This window comes from Humulus lupulus, chromosome 1 (genome assembly GCF_963169125.1).
Source record: "Humulus lupulus chromosome 1, drHumLupu1.1, whole genome shotgun sequence".
Lineage (NCBI taxonomy): Eukaryota > Viridiplantae > Streptophyta > Magnoliopsida > Rosales > Cannabaceae > Humulus > Humulus lupulus.
In genome coordinates, this window is record NC_084793.1 from 309,064,396 (window position 1) to 309,085,358 (window position 20,963).

Genomic DNA, 20,963 nt, shown 5'->3' on the forward strand with positions numbered 1-20,963 from the left:
AACAATAAACCCCAAAAACTTCCCTGATCCGACTCCGAAGGAACACTTAAGAGGATTCAGTTTCATTTGGTACTTGTTCAATACGTCGAAACATTCCTGCAAGTCCTTCACGTGTCCTTCTGCCTTTCTAGACTTTACCAGCATGTCATCCACGTATACCTCCATGTTCACTCCGATCAACTCCTTAAACATGTGGTTAACTAACCGCTGGTAAGTCGCACCTGCGTTTTTCAGTCCGAAGGGCATTACTTTATAGCAGTATAAGCCCGTATCGGTCCGAAAGCTGGTGTGATCCTCATCAGGGGGATGCATGCTAATCTGGTTGTAGCCTAAATATGCATCTATGAATGAGAGGATCTCGTTTCCTGCAGTAGCATCGACCAACTGGTCGATTCTGGGGAGTGGGAAGCAGTCCTTTGGGCAGGCTTTATTAAGGTTTGTAAAATCCACACAGGTTCGCCATTTGCCATTAGGCTTGGGAACCAGCACTGGATTGGAGACCCGCGATGGATAAAATGCCACCCTGATGAACCCATCCTCCTTTAACCTTTCAACTTCTTCTTTTAAGGCTCTCGATCGATCCTTATCGAGCAGCCTTCTTTTTTGTTGCACGGGTGGAAAGGTCTTGTCTATGTTCAGGACATGGCTGATAACTGCAGGGTCTATCCCAGCCATGTCTTTGTGCGACCAGGCAAAGACTTCTTGGTTCTTCCGCAAAAGTTCCACCAGTGCATGCTTTGTGGTTGGTTCTAGGTTTTTCCCGACCTTTACGACTCTGGCCGGGTCTTTTTCGTCGAGTTGGACCTCTTCCAGGTCCTCGACGGGTCCAACGTTTTCTTCAAAATCCCCAAAGAGAGGATCTAGATCTCTATCCTCACTTTGGGCAACACCCTATTTGGTGACTTCATCACCGAATTGGGCTTGCGTATCTATTGCCATCTGCAACCTATCTGAGGTAGTGCTCTTTGACGTCCCCTTTTTTGCCTTCGCGATAGAGGCGTTGTAACACTCTCTGGCCTCCCTCTGGTTTCCCAATACGCATCCTACTCCTGCGTCTGTCGGGAATTTCATGGCCAAGTGCCATATGGAGGTGACGGCCCGTAGATCAACTAGTATGGGCCTCCTAATGATGGCATTGTACGCCGAAGGACAATCGACTACTATAAAAGTAGGGAGTAATGTCCTGGTAGCAGGCGATGTACCTGTCGTTACTGGTAGTTTGATTGATCCTGCGGGGGCGAGTCCCTCACCAGAGAAGCTGTATATCGTCTGGTTGCAAGGCTCCAGGTCCTTGACAGACAAATTCATGCGTTCCAGCGAAGACTTATACAGGATATTCACCGAACTTCCCGTATCGACTAGCACTCTCTTCACCATCATGTTGGCCATTTGGATATCCACGACCAGCGGATCAGAATGTGGGAACCGAACATGTTGGGCATCGCTATCAGAGAAGGTTATCTCACCTTCCTCTGATCGAGCCTTTTTGGCGCGCGGTCCTCCACAGTCATCATCTCGATGTCCTGGTCGTGATGAAGAGTTCGAGCGTATCGTTCTCTGGCCTTTCTGCTATTTCCCGCGAGGTGCGGGCCTCCACAGATGGTTAATAATGTGCCAGTCACAGGGGCAGGCTGCAAAGGTGGCGAGCGTTGGTGCGTGGGCGCTTGCTCATTGCCACCTGGAGCTTCTCGTTGGGAATTTCCCGAGGCCCGTACGTATCTTCTCAAGTGTCCTTGTCTAATAAGGAACTCGATCTCATCTTTCAACTGGTTGCATTCGTTGGTATCATGTCCGTAGTCGTTATGATAACGACAGAACTTGGAAGTGTCTCTTTTCAAAATATCTTTTCGAATGGGGGCAGGCTTCTTACAGGGCACACTGGAACTCGTGGCCTGATAAACCTCTCCCCGAGACTCAACAAGGGCAGTATAGTTAGTGAACCGAGGTTCATAATGATTACCCTTGGCTCGTTTATTGTCAGAGGTGGAAGGCTCATTGTGTGGCCGTTTTCCACCATACTTGTCATTGCCGTTGCCGTTGCCGTTAGGTTTAGACCCATTGGCGGCTTTGGCGGGCTCGACAGCCTTCTTACCCTTGCTCGGATGCTTTCCATCATCGGCAATGGCATCTTCGAGTTTGATGTACCGATCAGCCCGGTCCAAGAATTCCTGGGTAGTTCTAACCCCTTCCTTTCGGAGGCTTTTCCAGAGGGGGGAGCGACGCCTAACCCCTGCGGTTATGGCCATCATTTTGCCTTCGTCCCCCACCGTTTTTGCTCCAGCGGCTGCTCGCATAAAGCGCTGGATGTAATCCTTAAGCGATTCTCCATCTTGCTGGCGAATTTCAACCAGCTGGTTTGCCTGGGTCGGATGCACACGACCTGCGTAGAATTGTCCGTAAAACTCCCTTACGAACATCTCCCAGGAAACTATGCTTGCAGGAGGGAACTTGAAAAACCACTCCTGTGCGGCATCAGAAAGTGTTGCAGGAAAGATCCTGCACCGAGCGTCTTCAGACACTTTCTGAATGTCCATTTGTATCTCGAACTTATTGACGTGAGATACTGGGTCACCGTACCCGTCAAATTTAGGAAGCGTAGTCATTTTAAACTTGCTAGGAGTCTCTGCCATAGTTATTCTTTGGACGAAAGGAGTGCCTTTCCTCCTGTCGTGGTCGATATAAGATGTTCTTCCCTCGACCAGCTGTTGCACCGCCTGGTTGAGGGCATCTATCTGGGCCTGTACCACGAGAGGAATCGCTGTGGCCTCTGTTGCTGGGGGATGTTCTCGCCATGTCGCTCACGGCGATCATTGAGCACATCTCTCAAATCCACGTCTCTTTTCCGCTGCTCGCTAGCTCCGAGCCAGTTGAAGACGTTATTTTGCCTAGGCTGCCCCCCAGCATCCCGTCTGTCGGGTTGGTCATCCTGAGGTGGCTGACTCCTGCCTCCACCTCTTTCATCATTCCTACGACCGGCGTTTCCTCTGCCGGAATCGGCTTCATCATAACCATTGCCATCTCTGAATCGTGACTGACCATGACGGGATTGACTGTTCCCTCGATTTCCATCCCGGGCTGAAACGTCCCGAGCGTTAGCGGATAGCCTGCGTTGGTCGTTGGGTTCCCGTGCATTACCATGCCGTTGGGGACCACGGACCGCAAAGCCTAACTCTGAGTTCCTCCTGTTATTAGGAGGATGCTGTCCTCTGTTCAGAAGGTTTGGCTCGTCGCCCCTATGGCATCTAGGACTGCGAGGCTGATGCCTGGTCCTATTCTGCCTCTCATGTGGGGGATTGCCGCGATCAGCTTGGGATGGAGGCTGTGCCTCAGGGTCCTGCGGGACATCATCATGGGGCACCTGAGGCTGTTCGAGCCTTTGGGGACTTAAGGGTTGGATAGGAGGACTAGGATTGGGACCCCTGTGGGGTGGCCCATTTGTGGGTTGATCAGGGTGCGTGGCAGGTGCAGCCTGATTCCTAGCCAATTGCAAGGCTGCCTCTAGGGCTGCCATGGCCTCACTCTGGCGACGGTCCATCTCCGCCTGCCTTTCGCTTAACTCCGCGCTCTGCCATTCAATCTCTTGCTACTGCCGCGTCATAATTTCAGCAGCACTTTCTTGACTGGCCCTCAAATTAGCCAGCTCTTCATGCAACGCCCCCAGGGTATTCTTCAGCGTTGCGTCATCCATTTCTTCCTCCTCAAAGTCCAAATGTGACTCATCCTCAGCCACGCTTGTAGGAGGAGGAGGAGGTGAGTTTGATGGTGCAGCGGCGACCGCCTGTCCAGTTTTCCTTGCAGTTTTCGCCATTGGTTTTCTCAACAGTGATAAATCAAGCTCTCAATGAAAGCACCAGAATGTTGACCCTAGATTTGGGCAACTGACACGGAGTCAAAATATGCTTGACGTGTATGAATGCGTTGAAAAGAACGTAATGACGAAAAGAATAAGAACATGATGTTTTATAGTGGTTCGGCCCCAGGATCTGGTAATGACCTACGTCCACTTAGATTGTTATTAGATTGAGATTTAAAGGAGTGATCAAAGAACTAGGGTTCAATGAGTTTCACTAATCTCTGATGAAAAATACAAGTATTCTCGTTTGTTTTTCTCTAATCTCAAAGCTCAAGATATAAAAAATCAGATTTGGATTGGATCCCTTTTCCTTGAGCCCTTCTTTTCTATTTATAAGCTCAGAGAAAATTTACATTAATTGTTACAGATATTATTTCCTAAACAATCGGATATTCAAGAAATCATGGGAGAAAATCTCGGATTCTATCATAACTGCTCAAGATCTTTTCCGCATATAATGTGCGTACGACTAGGCTAGTCGTATGGAAAAAACTGATCGTCTGATACGGGATGCTTTCCTGGTCGATAGTCGAACACAAATTCTTCCAGGTGTCAGCCACGTGTAATTAATGCTTGTCATGTCATTCACTTCTAATTTTTTGGATAACAATATATTTATGTTATTTCTTTTTACTTATTTAAAATTTAAACAACAATTAAAATATATAATAAAAATAAATTAATACATTTTCTAAATAAACCTAAACAAACGTGCATTGCACGTTACTTGCAACTAGTATATATATGTCCGCGAGAGCTTATTAATTTTTTATGGTTGAATCAAAATAATTTTTGATGGTGTGTCGTGTGAGTGACAAAAATTACATCGTACTAACACACGACTACAAAAAAGGCTTTTTAGGGCTCGCAAGGGCGCACCCCCACCGAACTCTCTATTTGAAAGCCTTAAAAAGTGAAGTATTTTAGGGCGTGGGTTGCGAGCCCTAAAAGAATATTTATAGGGCGCACGTTCCGAGTCCTAGAATAATATTTTTAGGGCTTGCACTATGTGTCCTAAAAGATCTCATTTAGTGCCTTTAAATAAAGTTTTTAGGGCTTGCACTATGTGTCCTAAAAGATCTCATTTAGTGCATTTAAATAAAGTTTTTAGGGCTCTCTTCGCGTGCCCTAAAAGATTTTTCAGGGCGTGCAATGCGTGTGATTAAAATTTATATTTCTAAATTTTTAAAAATTAATTTATATTTATTTTAAATTAAAAATTATGATTTATAAATGAAACATATATATACAAATAAAAAAACTTATAGATTTTTTTTTTTTTTTTGTAGCAGAAAACTTATAGATTGAAATAACAAAACTTATACATTAAATGAGATAGTTACAAATCTAAAAATACAAATTTTAGAATAAATATGAATAATCTTAAAACGTATACATTCAATTTTTTAAAATCCTATCCAATCCAGAAAAGAAACAATTACGGTTTGCGTCTTTTTCTTATTAGTCTAAGTATAATGTAAGAAGAGTCAATTCCATAAGTTTACAATAATCATTTACAAAGTCTCCATCATCCACTATAGTAATCAACAATTTCATGTGTTATCATTTCCTCCTTGCTTGAACATAAAAAGGATTGCAAGAGCCAAGAGCTATGATATTGATGAGTAAAAAATTGACAATCAATTTCTATTGCTTTCTTTAATTTTTCTCATGTGGAACGATAAATTTTATTCTATTTCTATTATATATATATATAGAAGACTTCTCAATGGTTACTACCCATTGATGGGTACTAACAATTATGATAGTGTAACAGCATAGTAATTTGGTATAGCAAGTTACCAACAGGTAAATACTTTTTTTATACATTAATTTTGAATTTTATTATTAATTTTTTTCCATAATTAATGTTGTTTCTAATCAAAGAAAGACACTAGCTATATTTAAAAATTGACATGCATTTGAAAAATGAAAAATTTACAATATTATATTTTTATAATAAATACACATTTTTTTATTATGTAACTTTTCCAAAAATTTGAAAAAATTAAAATTTATATTTAGAAATATTAATTAACAACTATATATATATATATATACAACATTGATCTTAATCTAATAATTAATATTAAAGTAATCATTTATGAATAGTAACCATTAAGAGTACACTCATATATGAAATTAAGAACGCACATATATATATATAAGTCTTAATAAATAGAGTTAAACACCATTGAATATATACACATAAAATAACACTTATGATAAAATATCTTTCAATCACATTGCAACACTTATATATGAAATGGTATATTCGTCTGTATATCTAGTTTTTTTTCTCTTTTTTTTGCAATATATCGTAGGCTGAATGATATAATATGTAATAATATTGTTACACTAGTCACAATATATAAGGTTTAGATTTTGTCTACTAAAAAAATAAAGTATATATATGTTGAACTTGTTTGGAAGTGAGTATTGCTATAAAAAGAGGAAGAGAAGGCTTTCTAAAACTGTTAGAGAATCTCACTTGTAAAAAGTGTCAGAGATCATCATACTATATCTAATTAATTTTGAAATTAAATCTCATACTTTTTACCATTTTTACCATGTACCATAGTTTACTTTTTAAACTACATTTTATATTATAACATAGCATTAAAACCAAAGAAAATTCAAAATAAAAAAAACCATATAACTGTGATATTTGACTCTTTTCCCACATATACAAAGATTAACAATATAATACTTTTATTGTCAATAAGACAAAGTTTATTAACTTTGTGTAATCAACCCAACAATAATTAATGATATTTAATCTCATTCCCATAACAATATAATGAAGTTTATTTTCCTACTAGTGGGTACTGAAAACTCGTGGATGACATATCTAATGGGCAATGTCCAATTTTCTAACTCTTCCCAAATTAAGTCTTGAAAAAAGTCAAAGATGATAAAGTTGGTCAACAAACTATCTTGAAGTAGAGCTTGCTCCGTAGAAGGCCTGACCCAACGTGTACTGGGCTAGACTTCAGGGTGCGTTGATCCAATAGAAAATTAAGAAGAAAAAAATATTACTTAAAATACTAATATTTTATAAAAATTTGCGTTTTTACCGTCAAACAATTTTTTTCTTCAATTTTACAGTTTTAAAGAAATTTTTACATTTTTATAGTTTTGTCTTTTTTTTATTGTTTCCACGTTATTTTTAGGTTTTTTTTTGTGTGTTTACGTTATTTTTGTTGATATTTAGTTAGTCGAGTGAGTTGTTTTTAAGTTGATTTTTAGTTGTTTTTCCTAAAAATTATATTTTCGTAATTATGAAAGTTTGAAAATTGTATTTTTAGAAGAAAAAAAAATAAGAATCATAAAAAAGTAAAAAAAAAATGTATTTAAGAAAAAATCTCAAAAACAATCACAACTTTAGACTTCAACATCAATTGTTTTGAAGAGGAAACTGTATTTTAGAAGAAAAAAATGCTGATGTGGTTATTTTGAGAAAACAAAGTTGATGTTTCGGTTAGATGCAAAAAAGTCTCGTAATAATCTAATGCTTTGATTGGGAGAGAGTGAGCAAGGTGGATATTGATATGACTGAAGGTAGAGGTTTTATCACGCCATTAGCTATGCCACTCAAGACCAATTGCAAAGCACACTCCATATCTTTGATTTGAGACTGACTGACGTAAACCCTGATGGAAAAAATCAATTGCGGTAGCTAAAAACTACCCCAACTGATTTTTTATTTTTTTTTAGTAGTGTCTTATCTAATTAGGTATGAAAATGTATAAAAAAAAAACTAATAGTCACAAAATAATAATGTATTAAAAGAAATATAAATACTTTTTTAATGTATATAAAGAATTATATGTAATTAAATATTTTTTAATTTATATTATATGTAGTCAGATTGTATTAGTTTTTAATTGAATTTTGACAGTGTCATCCGCTATTCGATGTAATCCAATTAAAATTTAATTATTCAAATCCAATCAAATTCAATTATAATTAGATATCTAATTTTTTGTAATTAGATTGAATTAGTTTGGTGTAATTAGATTGGTTTGGATATTCTCCACCCTTAGTTACTTTCCATATAGAGCTGTAAATGTGGGCCGCCCGGTCCGACCCACATTTTTCGTGCCTCCGGTAAATTCGGGCCGGGCCAGCCCGCATAAAAATATATAGGCCCAGCACGGCCCACACGGGCCACGTGCCAGGCCGGACCGGGCCCAGATCGTGCCAGCCCATATTTCTAAAGTGGGCCAGCCCATTTTTTAAAATGGGCTTTTTTCGTGCCCTAAAAATGGGCCTCAAGTCAACCAAAATCTGGGCCTAATTCGAGCCCACTTTTTTTTACATGTTTTACTTTTTTTCCTGTTTTACTTTTTACGTATATAAATATATGTATATTTACTTAATTAACACAATAAAAATTCCAAATTTAAAAATAAAAATAAAATAAACATTGCCTCATTAAAAACTTTACCAAGAAAAAGTTTAAGAAATAAAATCTATAAAAATAGTATGATATTTTTACATACTATAAAAAAATGATGATATAATAATAATTTTTTTATTTATTTGAGTTTAATTCGGGCTTTTTGTGTGCCGTGCTTTCGGGCTTTTTATATTCGTGCTTACATGTCGTGCTTTCGGGCTTGTCGTGCCGTGCCGTGCTAAGCCCGTGTCGTGCCCGTGCCTGGCCCGAGCCCATATTTTTTCGTGCCGTGCCTGGCCCAAGCCCATATTTTTTCGTGCCGTGTCGTACTCGTGCCGGTTTCGTACCGTGCTCAAAAGCCCGGCCCTATTTTTTATAATTTTTTCTAAAATAACTTTCGTATACGCTCAACACTTTGTGAAAATTTCTTAACAATATGTAAAAAATTTCTTTACATGTCAAAATTTCTTGACACCTTATTATTTAAAGTCTATTTGACAAATAGTATTGTGTGGGTTCCAATCCATCTAATTTTGTTATAGTATTATAGTATCAAGTTATAATATATTATACAAATCTACTCCTTTATTTAATCGATTGTAACGACTTTTACAAAACAATTGACCAGATTAAAGATAGAAATTAATAAATATTCCAAAGGAAGTTATGAATTGATTAATACGTCAGAGTACTTAGACCGACCAACTCCATCTTTTGTTAAGAGAAATGTAAAAAACAAGAAAAGATAATTTGACCACTTGTGTAGGAAATATCCTGGCATCATCTGCTACCAACCGTATATTAAGAATTACTTAAGTAAATTTTCTTGACTAGTGACTTCGAGAAACATTGAACATAAATTATCTTATTTTAATATAGGGTAAATATTATTTTTGTGTCTCTTTATTGTGCAAAAGTTACCGGTTGGACCTTCTGTTGTGCTAAATGACAATTCAGACTAAGTGTTTTACAAAATAAAACAAAATAATACCCTAAATCTGATTTTGATTAAAGATTTACAAACCCCATTCTAACTAAAACTACCATCGAAGGTCCTCGACCTAGATTCACCTTCGAAATGGTTGTCATCGACCACTGTGCTTGAAGGTTGAAGTCTTTGTCGACCCAACGTGCCTTATGCCTAGATCTGGGTCGAAGTCGCTGCATGCTGTGTTGGGGGAGAGTGAGATAACACTACTTCAAAAAATAGAATCTACACAAAAAATGAATTGATAGAGACTTAAAAAAATATTGAGAAAGAACTCGCAAACCCAAGTAGATCAATGATGTTCTTCAACTTTGATGAAGCTTCAAAAACTCTTGGCAAAACCACCACTTTGAGCAAATCCTTTGAGCAAATAAAAAACACAAAACCAAGGCTTATACACGTTGCAAAACATTGGCCTAATACTCTATTTCCTAGCCACCATGGATGCTTGAGGCCTTCTCTTGAGGAAATGGGGATTGAGATTCTCAAAGTCAACCACTTTCTTTGAGAGTTCTTGGATAAAAAAACTAGAGATTCTTGGAGCTAGAGAGAGATTCGAGAGAGTAAACAAGTCTTCCCAAACACTATTTTGACATTTATATAGAGTAGGCACTGTCATTAGGTCTAACCAATATGATTAGACTTGAAAAATACATCATTATAAGCATTTTACGTAATTTCACGTATTGCAGTAGGCGATGCATCGCCTGTTAGAGTTTCTTGAAACCTTAAACATCAGGTGATGCCTTGCCACTTGGGTGGCGACGTATCACCATCCTCTCTGTTTGTGGACACTTCCAAATGTCCTAAAAATGCTCTAAATGCTACCAAACTTTTTGGGAACCCTTAAATACTCTCATGCACCACTTTGGACCCAAAATTACATTTTATAAGTGCCTACAATTGAAGCTCAAATTTCATATCTTCAATATGTGAATTTTACTAAGTGTTTACACGTTGTTTGTATTTTAACACTTATCATTTGTATTTAACCAATCATAACATGGTGTAGATCGAACCTCAGCTCAGTGTAGATCGTCATCGAGCTTGAAAGAACCCTTCCTGGTCCCAAGCACTTTTCAGATCCGCTTCAACTCTCGCAACGCCGATGCAAAGCACCAGCAAAAGAAGTAGAAAAAGAAGAAGAAGAAGAGCCAACTTTTCTGTCGTCCCAAGCCCTTCTCATATCGGTTTCAGATATCGCGATGCTGTTCTGGAGCACCTACAAAAGAAATAGGTGAAGAAGAAAAAGAGAAGACAAATTTAAATTTTAGTGTTAGTTTTTAATTTTATCTAATTTAGAATTAGTTTGTTATAAGAAGAAGATACAGGGTTTGCAAATCTATGTTTCATTATTATTTAATTATGTTATTTTTTATTGTTTAAAATATTTTTTTGATTATCTTTTATTTAAAAATATTTTATATTTCATTAATTAGTAAAATATAATGTCATTTTGGTCATATTTAAAATAAAATTTTGTTCTATTTTAAAAAATACAGAATCCTATTTATTTTGTATCATAGCAGAATGTCTAATTAGTAATTTTTGCACAATACATACCCTGATATTTATTAATATATATCTTAAGAAATATGAAAAAAGTTAAAATATTGAAATTATTTAATGTATTAAGCAAGAGAGTGCAAAAGTGTCATAACATATATATATATATATACACGCACTTGCTGACGATGGCTTGAGGAATTTGAAAGAAGCTCATGTAAATAAATATTTCAGAAGGATTTTGTTTCAAGAAAAAGATAATATAAAACAATTAATAAGGAATATTCACAATCACATTTCTTTTTCAAAATTTTTGATATAATAAAAGTGTAAGCGACAAAAGTGGAAAGTGTGGACATGTCTTCGAGAAGTGGCAAAATAGACAATGCATAATATTATGTAATTCTCATTGTGTAGATAGGGGGATCCTAGTCATTAATTATATTAATTATGTAAAGTGACATAATTTTTCACTTCAAATATAGTCTTTTATTTCTTTTTAATTTTGTTGTGAAATTAATATGTCATTATCCTATATATATATATATAAATAGGGGTTGCCAACTATTTGTGTATTTAAGTACCTAGTATATTATAGTCATTTAATATATTCGAATTTTTTTTTAAAAATTTAAAATAATTCACAGTATCATAACATAAATTTTCATTTTTATTTTTTTTATATTGTGAAATAAATATGTCATTGTCCTGTATATAAATAACCAAATAATATGAATAATATGTCAATCAATACCCAACAAATTTTTTTATGCATATATATATATATATATATGATGAATAATTATATGTATCGTTTTTCTTGCAATATTAATGTAGTTTTTTTAATTTTGGTATCTAGATAGATATAATTTTTTTTTATATGATATTGTACATTATAATTATTTAAAATATTATATAAATTTTTAAAAAATTATAAATAATTTACAAATTCAAAATAGACTAAAAAAACACCAATATTATATTAAAAAAAATGCGTTAAAATCGATCCTTATATATAAGTGTGGCTTAAACAAACAAACAAAAATAAAAGTAAATTTTTCGTTCATGCTTTAGTCAAATAAAGACTAAAATTGATGGAAGAGAAGTCGTATACTTAATATCTAGAGTGCTCCATTTATTTATTATTATTATTTTGACAAATAAAGTTCTCCATTATCATTCCACAAAGAACTTGACAAACAAGGCTCCACCACATAAATAAAGTGAAAATACATAGACAGGTCTACACTACAAAAAACATATAAATTTTTATTTATATAAATATAAATTATATGAAACTATATGGAATGAAAAGAATAATTAGACTTCCTTGTGATGAAAGGCGAAGATAATACATATATATACATATATATATATATATATATATATATATATTATATATGCAGCACGTTTCATGCACGTGTCACATAATGTGTGGATGGATCTAATTTTATTTATTTCCGAAAAGATAATACATTGATAAATTTAGCATATTTTTGTTGTTTCAAATAAGCTTAAAAGTTATGTCAAATTAAATGACACTTTTTTTATTTACTATATTATTAATTTATGAGAATTGCTAAGAGTATTATTTTGTCTAATATTATAAAAAAGTGAGATATTATTAATAGTATAATTTAATTTTGAGTCTCATATATTAAAATTTAATAAATATTATAAAATATTAAAATTTAATAAATATTACAAAATATTGGTAAGTAATATCTTCATTTATTAGTTAACAATTCATAAATAATTATATATTTTTTTTTTTACAATTAATAATTTTTTTAAAATTATCAATAAATATTAAATTAATTATATACTTATTTTTATTAATTTGCAGCATTAAATATAGAGCCAAATATATTTTAAACGGTTAATTTGTGTGAACCAAAGACTTTTAAAGTAATATATATATATATATATAGCAACCACCACATGCTTTCATCTTCTTCATCGATTAAACGACCCAAAATGGATCAGATTCAGGATCCATTGCTGTACGCATCTCTCTCCTTTATCTTCATCCTCTTGGCTTACAAGCTCTTCTTCCAAACCAAGAAACGACACTACAAAAACCTACCACCATCACCGCCCTCCTACCCCATAATCGGCCACCTCCATCTCCTCAAACCACCACTCCACCGAGCTCTGCATGGTCTCTCCTCCAAATACGGCGACGTTTACTCCCTCTGGTTCGGAACCCGCCGCGTGGTCGTTGTGTCATCCCCAGCTGCCGTAGAGGAATGCTTCACCAAAAACGACATCGTTTTGGCCAACCGCCCACCTCTCATCATGGGCAAGCACGTGAGCTACAACTACACCACCATCGTCGCCTCCCCTTACGGCGACCACTGGCGGAACCTCCGCCGGATTGGGGCCGTCGAGATCTTCTCCTCCACCCGTCTCAACCTCTTCCTCGACATCCGTAAAGACGAGATCAGGCGACTCCTTCGCAAAATCTCGCCAAGAGTGGAGCTGAAATCGATGTTGCCGGATCTTACTTTCAACATCATAATGAGAATGATGGCCGGAAAACGGTACTACGGCGATGACGTCACGGATGAGGAGGAGGCTCGGCAGTTTAGGGAGATTATGACAGAGGTTTTCGAGAAGGGCGGAGCTGGGAATCCGGCTGATTTTTTGCCGATATTGAATTGGATTCCGAATGGTTATGAGAAGAAGGTGGAGAGGCTTGCGAAGAGGGCAGACTCGTTCTTGCAGGGATTGATCGAAGAGATTCGGAGTAGCAAAGATGAGAATCGGAACACCATGATCGACCACTTACTCTCTCTGCAGGAGTCTCAACCGGAATATTACACCGACCAAATCATCAAAGGCTTCGTACTGGTAATTATTTTCTATTTTCCCTGGTTACTTTTTATACTTTTTTATTTTTGATAAAATTCTATTGGTTTTAATAATAATAATAATAATAATAATATGGTTTTAAAATTCTATTTTAGTGTTGGTATTTGACATTTTAAAATATAAAAAATTAGTTAAATTATTATTATTTTTTTTAAGTGATACTTTATTATAATTATTAAATTTTAATATATATAACTCGATATTAAAATACATTAATAATATAATTCTTCATTTTACACAACAATACTCCTCAGCAATTTTTATTTTTTATATGTTTCTGTACAAATATTTATTAGACAAAATCTTATTATTAATTATGGGTTATATGTTTCTATACAAATATTTATTAGACAAATTCTTGTTATTAATTATGGGACCCAGCAACTTGTAAAGATCCTGTTAGGATATCTTTTTCAAAGATGTCAGGCACATGATAATGATTAATAATTGGATGGAAGATTATTCAATAATTATAAATATATATGTGCATATATAAATAATCGGCATCCAATATTTTGTTGAGATACTATTTCTACTACTTTTTATTAAAAAAAACACATAAATAATAATATTTTAAATCCTTAGACATAAAAAAACTAAAAAAGAAAAGATATAACAAAACTATGTAAAATTAAAAAAATTATATATGGAAAATTATTCGGTTTTTAACTCACTACCTATACTTAATAAGTTTTTATGATAAGTATTTTAAAAAAAAAAAGTATTTTATGGAGAGAATATATACTATTTTAAAAATATAATAATATAGTGTTTAATATAATAAATTTAAATACACATTTATTTTTATAATTCATTTGAAATTTTTATATTAATATGACTTTACATATATTTTTTAAAAATAAAAAAATGAGAATATAAAACCAAAATGATAAAATTAAATAAATTGTATTTTCTTTATATTTTTATTTGTTAAAAAATCAAAGGGTATTATTTAAAAAAAAGTTTTGATTTATTGAAAGAGTGAAAAGAAAAAATAGGAACAAAATGACTAAATATTTTTTTTAAATGGAGTAAATAAATAATTTAGAATTTATTATTGTAATGAATTTTTTAATTCTATTTATACATTATCATCCAATAGTTAGTTAGAAACAATGTATAGTAATTATTTTCAAACACTAATATAAAAAGAAGGAATTTATAAAGATATGGAGACAAAAAAAAATTATATCAAAAAATAAAAGCAAGTGAAAAAGATAAAAATGTGAGGACTCAATTAATAAAATAATTTAATTATTTTTATTTTTGGGTGTAAATTAATATCATCACCCAATATTTTCTTTATATATCTATATATATATATATATTAAGATTTTAACTCCTACCACTCACACCCAACCACTTAAACTAGGCACAAGTAACTCATCATTAAAATAGTGTTTGTGTAAAATAAATATATCAATAAGGTATCTTATTTTATTTTAAATGATTAGACACCCAACTAAAAAAAAATTAAATCCTTGGTGAACACATTTTTATCTTCTTTTTACTATTAATTCCTTACTAACGATAAACTTATTTATATATATATATATAGATATTACTATTGGCCGGAACTGATACATCAGCTGTGACCCTAGAATGGGCAATGTCCAATTTGCTCAACCATCCTCACGTCTTGCAAAAAGTCAAAGATGAGCTAGACACTCAAGTTGGTCAACAACGGTTAGTGGACGAATCTGACCTCTCCAAACTGCCTTACCTTCAAAATGTCATTTCTGAAACCTTACGATTGTATCCAGCAGCCCCACTCCTTGTGCCTCACTATTCCTCCAATGATTGCACCATTGGTGAATTTGATGTGCCACGTGATACAATAATATTAGTGAATGCATGGGCCATACACAGAGATCCTAAGTTATGGGATGACGCAGAGAGTTTCAAGCCCGAGAGGTTTGAGAATAATGGTGAGAGTGAAGGGTATAAGTTAATGCCATTTGGAATTGGAAGACGGGCTTGTCCAGGTATTGGATTGGCCCAACGTGTAGTGGGTTTAACATTGGGGTCATTGATCCAATGCTTTGAGTGGGAGAGGGTTAGCAAGAAAAAAGTTGACATGACAGAAGGTACAGGACTTACTATGCCTAAAGTTGTGGGATTGGAGGCCTTATGTAAAGCACGTCCCATCATGAATGTCCTCTCGAAACCCTTTGATGGAATTTAAAATTTGTTAAAGACTAATTTAATACTTTGCCTAGGTAACATACTTTTCTAAGACCAATATATATGCATTTTTAATAGAATAATTAAATTTATAAATTTTTCATAAGTAATGTAATAACTTAGTTTTTCTGCTCTTACGCTTATTTTCTTAGCCATGCATATGCACTCTTTTTTTTTGTTTTTTTACGATTTTTATTTTTCTTCTTCAAAAATACGCATTCAAATTTTAAAAAATACGCTATTTAAAATTTCATAATTACGAAAATACAGTTTTTAGGAAAAACTACTAAAAAACAACTTGAAAACAAAGATCAACAAAAAATAACAAAAATAATATAAATATATATCATAACAACTAAACATCAATAAAAAAACTAAAAACAATGTGAAAACAACACAAAAAATGAAAAAAGACAAAATCATACAAATGTAAAAAATTTCTTAAAAAAGTAAAATTAAAAAGAAAAAAATTTGACCGTAAAAACGTAAATTTTTAACAAAATTTAGTATTTTATGTAAAACAAAACTGCAATGCTCACTTAAAATATATTCATATATATATATATATATTTCTTTTGTAAATATAATTTATAAATATTTAACAAAACCTAAAATTTAATATATATGTGTCATTTTTTTGTGTTCATTAATATATTTTATAATATTTAAAAAAAAACAATTTATAAACTTGATTAATAAAATTAATAAATAAAATTCCAAACTAAAACTAAAGCAAAAATAAATATATTTAATTTTGGATTTAGATATTATTAATAAACTTTATAGATTATTTATATAAAAAATCTATTAATGTATTTTAAGTAAAAATATTTTTGTATTTTGATTTTTGTTTTTGTTTTTTTGGACTAAAGCAGATAGAAGGAGTAAGCTTTTAATACTTTTTTTGTTATTTTTTAGTTTCTTCAAAAGCTGAAGGTTAAACTTCGAAATGAACTTAAATCAAGGAAGTCAAATTGATAATTTTCCATAACATCTATACATTTATATATATATATATGTATATTTTATATATAATTTCTATACAAATTATGCTATCTTGAAATTAATTATTTACCTTCTTTTTTCCATATAAAAAATAGTGCTAAATTATTAAAAAATTGATGATACTAATAAATAGTTAAAATATTAATATTACTCAGTAACTTCTTTAAATCAAAGATAATTATAATAAATTACTCTGTTTCTCCTTAAAATCTTATGTTTGTATGTGCTATCATCCTGCCCGCCACCTCAACGCATGCCTTCTTCTTCGGATTGGATGATGATCCATACCAAGTCGATGAAGATGATACCCAAAAATCGATTGAGATTTATTTTTGTTCTTTTCTTGATAAAGTTTTCTAATTTTTTAGAATTTAAATAATTTTAAGCGAAACCTTATATGAATTTTAAATAATTTTTATTTGATTATTTAAGATTTAGATAAATTTTGAAATAAATGATCTAGACTAGTCTTATGCTTCCATGTAGGCGATTACTTAGGATTTAACGACCAGGTAGACAACAAATAAATATTGACTTAATGTATTTTAGCCCTAAAAAAACAAAAAATTACGTATTTACATGCTACAAAGTGTAGAATTTAGAATATTTTTGCCTTAAATTACTTTTCTTTTTTATATATATTAATACATGATTATCTGTGAAATTTTACAACGGTGATATATTCATAGCCAAGAAATTGAAAATAAGAGTAAAAGAGATTAAGTTACATTTTATTACTCTTGTAGAATATATATATAATTATTATACTAAATATATATTGTATTAGTCTATGAAAAGAACCCTATATAATGAAAGTATTTAGCCATCAACAAATGTTAAATTTCTTCCATGGATTCTGAGAGGATGACATTCATGATGGGGCGAGCTTTACACAAAGCCTCTAATGGCACAAGTTTAGGCATAGTGAGTCCTTTACCTTCAACCATGTCAACTTTCTCCTTACTAATCCTCTCCCACTCAAAGCACTGAATCAATGACCCCAGTGTTAAACCTACTACACGTTGAGCCAGGCCAATACCAGGACAAGCTCGTCTCCCAAGTCCAAATGGCATTAACTTATATCCTTCACTCTCATGACTACTCTCAAACCTCTCAGGTTTGAAACTCTCTGCGTCTTCCCATAACTTAGGGTCTCTGTGTATGGCCCATGCATTTACAATTACCATTGTGTCACGTGGTACATCGAATCCACTAATAGTGCAGTCATTAGAGGAATAGTGTGGTATAAGGAGCGGAGCTGCTGGGTACAATCGTAAAGTTTCAGAAATAACATTTTCAAGGTAAGATAGTTTAGAGAGATCCGATTCATCCACCCATTGTTGTTGACCAATTTGAGAATCGAGCTCAGTTCTAAGTTTTTGTAAAACGTGAGGATGATTTAGTAGATTGGACATTGTCCATTCCAATGTCACAGCAGATGTATCCATTCCTGCAAGTAGTAATATCTAAACAAAACAAGTTTATTATTAGTGTTGAAAAATTAATAATATAAAGAAAATAAAATTATATAGAAGTATACAAAATATTCAATTCCTATATCTTAATTAACTGTTGGCAATTAAAATAAGACACTTCATGAATGTATTTATTATTGTGTGGGAAAAAAAACATGATATTGATTTGTCTTATGATAATTAGTCGCATATATACTAATTAAAACACACTAAATTTGATTGCTATAACAAAATCCATTTGAATCCCATACAAAATCCAAAAGAATTAATTAACAAGTGATATGTATAACTAAATGTCACTATGTCATGATGGACTGTATAACAAAAAAACAAAAATGAATATATATCGATACAATCATAAATTTTCCATGTGCTTCTTTTCAAATTACGTGCGAATGTGCACTACCTACTTTACTAGGCTTGAACTTTTCTACTAAGTCATTGATTATACAGGGACATTCTCACTTTTATCATATAATTTTTAGTATTTTTATTGTTGTTATTTGGTGGTGTCAACATCAACTAGATGATATTTTATGATTTTTATAATATTTTATGATTGGTTTGTAATATTTTGATACTTAATAAATTATTGAAGTAATTTAATAATAATAATTTTTTTATAATAATAATAAAACAAATAATAAATAATTACCACTACGAAGCCTTTGATAATTTGATCCGTGTAATATTCCGGTTGAGATTCCTGCAAAGACAGTAAATGGTCGATCATGGTGTTCCGATTCTCATCTTTGTGATTCCGATGCTCTTCGATCAAACCCTGCAAGAACGAGTCTGTCTTCTTCGCAAGCCTCTCCACCCTCTTCTCATATCCCCACGGAATCCAATTCAATAACGGCAAGAAATCGGCCGGATTTTCAGCTCCGGCGTTGTCAAAAACCTCCCTCATATTCTCCAGAAACTTCCGAGCCTCCTCCTCATCCGTGACGTCATCGCCGTAGTACCGTTTTCCGGCCATCATTCTCATTATGATGTTGAAAGTCAGCTCCGTTAGCTTTGACCTCAGCTCCACTCTTCCGAACTCTCCTCCAGGGGAGCCGCAGCTTCGCGAGATTTTGCGGAGCAGCCGCTTGATTTCGTCTTTACGGATGCCAAGGAAGAGGTTGAGACGGGCGGAGGACAAGATCTCGACGGTGGCGATTCGGCGGAGGTTCCGCCAGTGGTCGCCGTAAGGGGAGTTGACGATGTTGGTGTAGTTGTAGCCAACGTGCTTGCCCATGATGAGAAGTGGGCGGTTGGCCAAAACGATGTCGTTTTTGGTGAAGCATTCTTCTACAGCTGATGGGGATGATACGATAATCACGCGGCGCGTTCCGAACCAGAGAGTGTAAACGTCGCCGTATTTGGAGGAGAGCCTGAGCAAAGCTCGGTGGACTGGAGGTTTGAGGAGATGGAGGTGGCCGATTATGGGGTAAGAAGGTGGCGATGGTGGTAGGTTTTTGTAGTGTCGTTTTTTGGTTTGGAATAAGAGCTTGTAAGCTAAGAAGATGAAGATAAAGGATAGAGATGTGTATAGAAAGACTTCTAGTTCATTCATTTTGTGTAGTTCAATGATCAATGTAGCTAGTATACTTATTTATATAGCTAATACTATTTGTTTAGTTAGTTTTAAAAGTATATTGGGTTAAATATTTAGAATATTATCTTAATACATTGTTAAAATTAAGAATTATGATATATAATATATTTATTGTATATATATATGACTATTTCTCACCAAAGAAATTAATATAAAAGGATTTGTTTAACAAATTTTGTAATGTTATCTCATTTACAGTCTCTTTCGTATGTATTTATTCAATTTTTTATATTTTATTATTATTTAAATAATTAATAAAACTCATTTATTTTATTTATTAATGTATATTATTCATTAATTTAAGAAAGTGCTAAGATTATTTAATTTTGGCGTCGGTGATGTTGTGGATTGAAGATAATCTCATTAATGTGTATCTTTCAGAATTGGAGATAGTCTCATTAATATGAATCACTCATTAATTTAAGAAAGTAAAAAAAAAAAAAAAACTTTTTTGGTCTAATCATTTTCTGACAACTCATATTAGTCAACTTTTTATTGTATGGTGGCGTCGTTATTAATTGTTAGTAATTTTTTCAGTGTGGTCCATCAATATGTTTATTTTATTTATTTTTATATTGAATTTGTAATCTTCTCAAAAGAAATAAAAATATCATAGTTTTGAATGATTATTGGTCTATAGTCCCAACTGCCAACGAATTCTAATCTTTGATTAAAATAGTCACATAAAAAATACATATTGTACCAAAAAGTCATTTTCTCTTCAATTTTTGTTAGAGACCACAATTTTCTTAAAAAAAATGGCGGACAAAAGTCTTATAATTTTTTAAAACTTTCAACAATTATAATTTTATGTTTGGGTGTCCGTATTGAGTGTTTTTTTAACTTGAGTATTTTTTTGATATCTATTTAAAGAAAATACTTTTTTTTTTATTTTTCTCTGTAGTTTTCTTTTTAAAAAACCGCATATAAAAATAGTGCAACTTTTTAAATCGCAGAGAAAAAGTTTTCACTCCTGACGTTTTCTATTTTACTTTGCATTTTTAAAAAAAAAAAAACTTCAATAACATAGTGCCTAAGAATTCTTCAAACGTTTCCTCTGCGCTTTTTAATTAATG

At 33.2% G+C, this 20,963-nt stretch overlaps 2 protein-coding genes across 2 annotated transcripts; one reads left to right on the forward strand and one right to left on the reverse strand.

The window, feature by feature from the left end:
• Positions 1–12,703: 12,703 nt before the first annotated feature.
• On the forward strand, positions 12,704–15,944 carry LOC133812809 (cytochrome P450 81Q32-like). Its single transcript, XM_062246626.1, has 2 exons — positions 12,704–13,602; positions 15,182–15,944. The coding sequence occupies exons 1-2, from the start codon at positions 12,727–12,729 to the stop codon at positions 15,806–15,808; spliced, it is 1,503 nt and encodes a 500-aa protein (XP_062102610.1). The 5' UTR covers positions 12,704–12,726; the 3' UTR covers positions 15,809–15,944.
• Positions 15,945–17,527: 1,583 nt separating this feature from the next.
• Positions 17,528–19,864, reverse strand: LOC133812810 (cytochrome P450 81Q32-like). Its single transcript, XM_062246627.1, has 2 exons — positions 18,943–19,864; positions 17,528–18,278 (listed from the first exon to the last, which is right to left on the reverse strand). The coding sequence occupies exons 1-2, from the start codon at positions 19,843–19,845 to the stop codon at positions 17,649–17,651; spliced, it is 1,533 nt and encodes a 510-aa protein (XP_062102611.1). The 5' UTR covers positions 19,846–19,864; the 3' UTR covers positions 17,528–17,648.
• Between the last annotated feature and the right edge of the window lie 1,099 nt (positions 19,865–20,963).

Bases quoted from the DNA above. Each gene is read 5' to 3' on its own strand.
- LOC133812809 (XM_062246626.1), top strand. From the start codon at position 12,727: ATGGATCAGATTCAGGATCCATTGCTGTACGCATCTCTCTCCTTTATC. The intron at 13,603-15,181 runs GTAATTATTTTC...ATATATATATAG, and splicing joins TCATCAAAGGCTTCGTACTG to ATATTACTATTGGCCGGAAC.
- LOC133812810 (XM_062246627.1), bottom strand. From the start codon at position 19,845: ATGAATGAACTAGAAGTCTTTCTATACACATCTCTATCCTTTATCTTC. The intron at 18,279-18,942 runs GTAATTATTTAT...TGTTTTGTTTAG, and splicing joins TTATCAAAGGCTTCGTAGTG to ATATTACTACTTGCAGGAAT.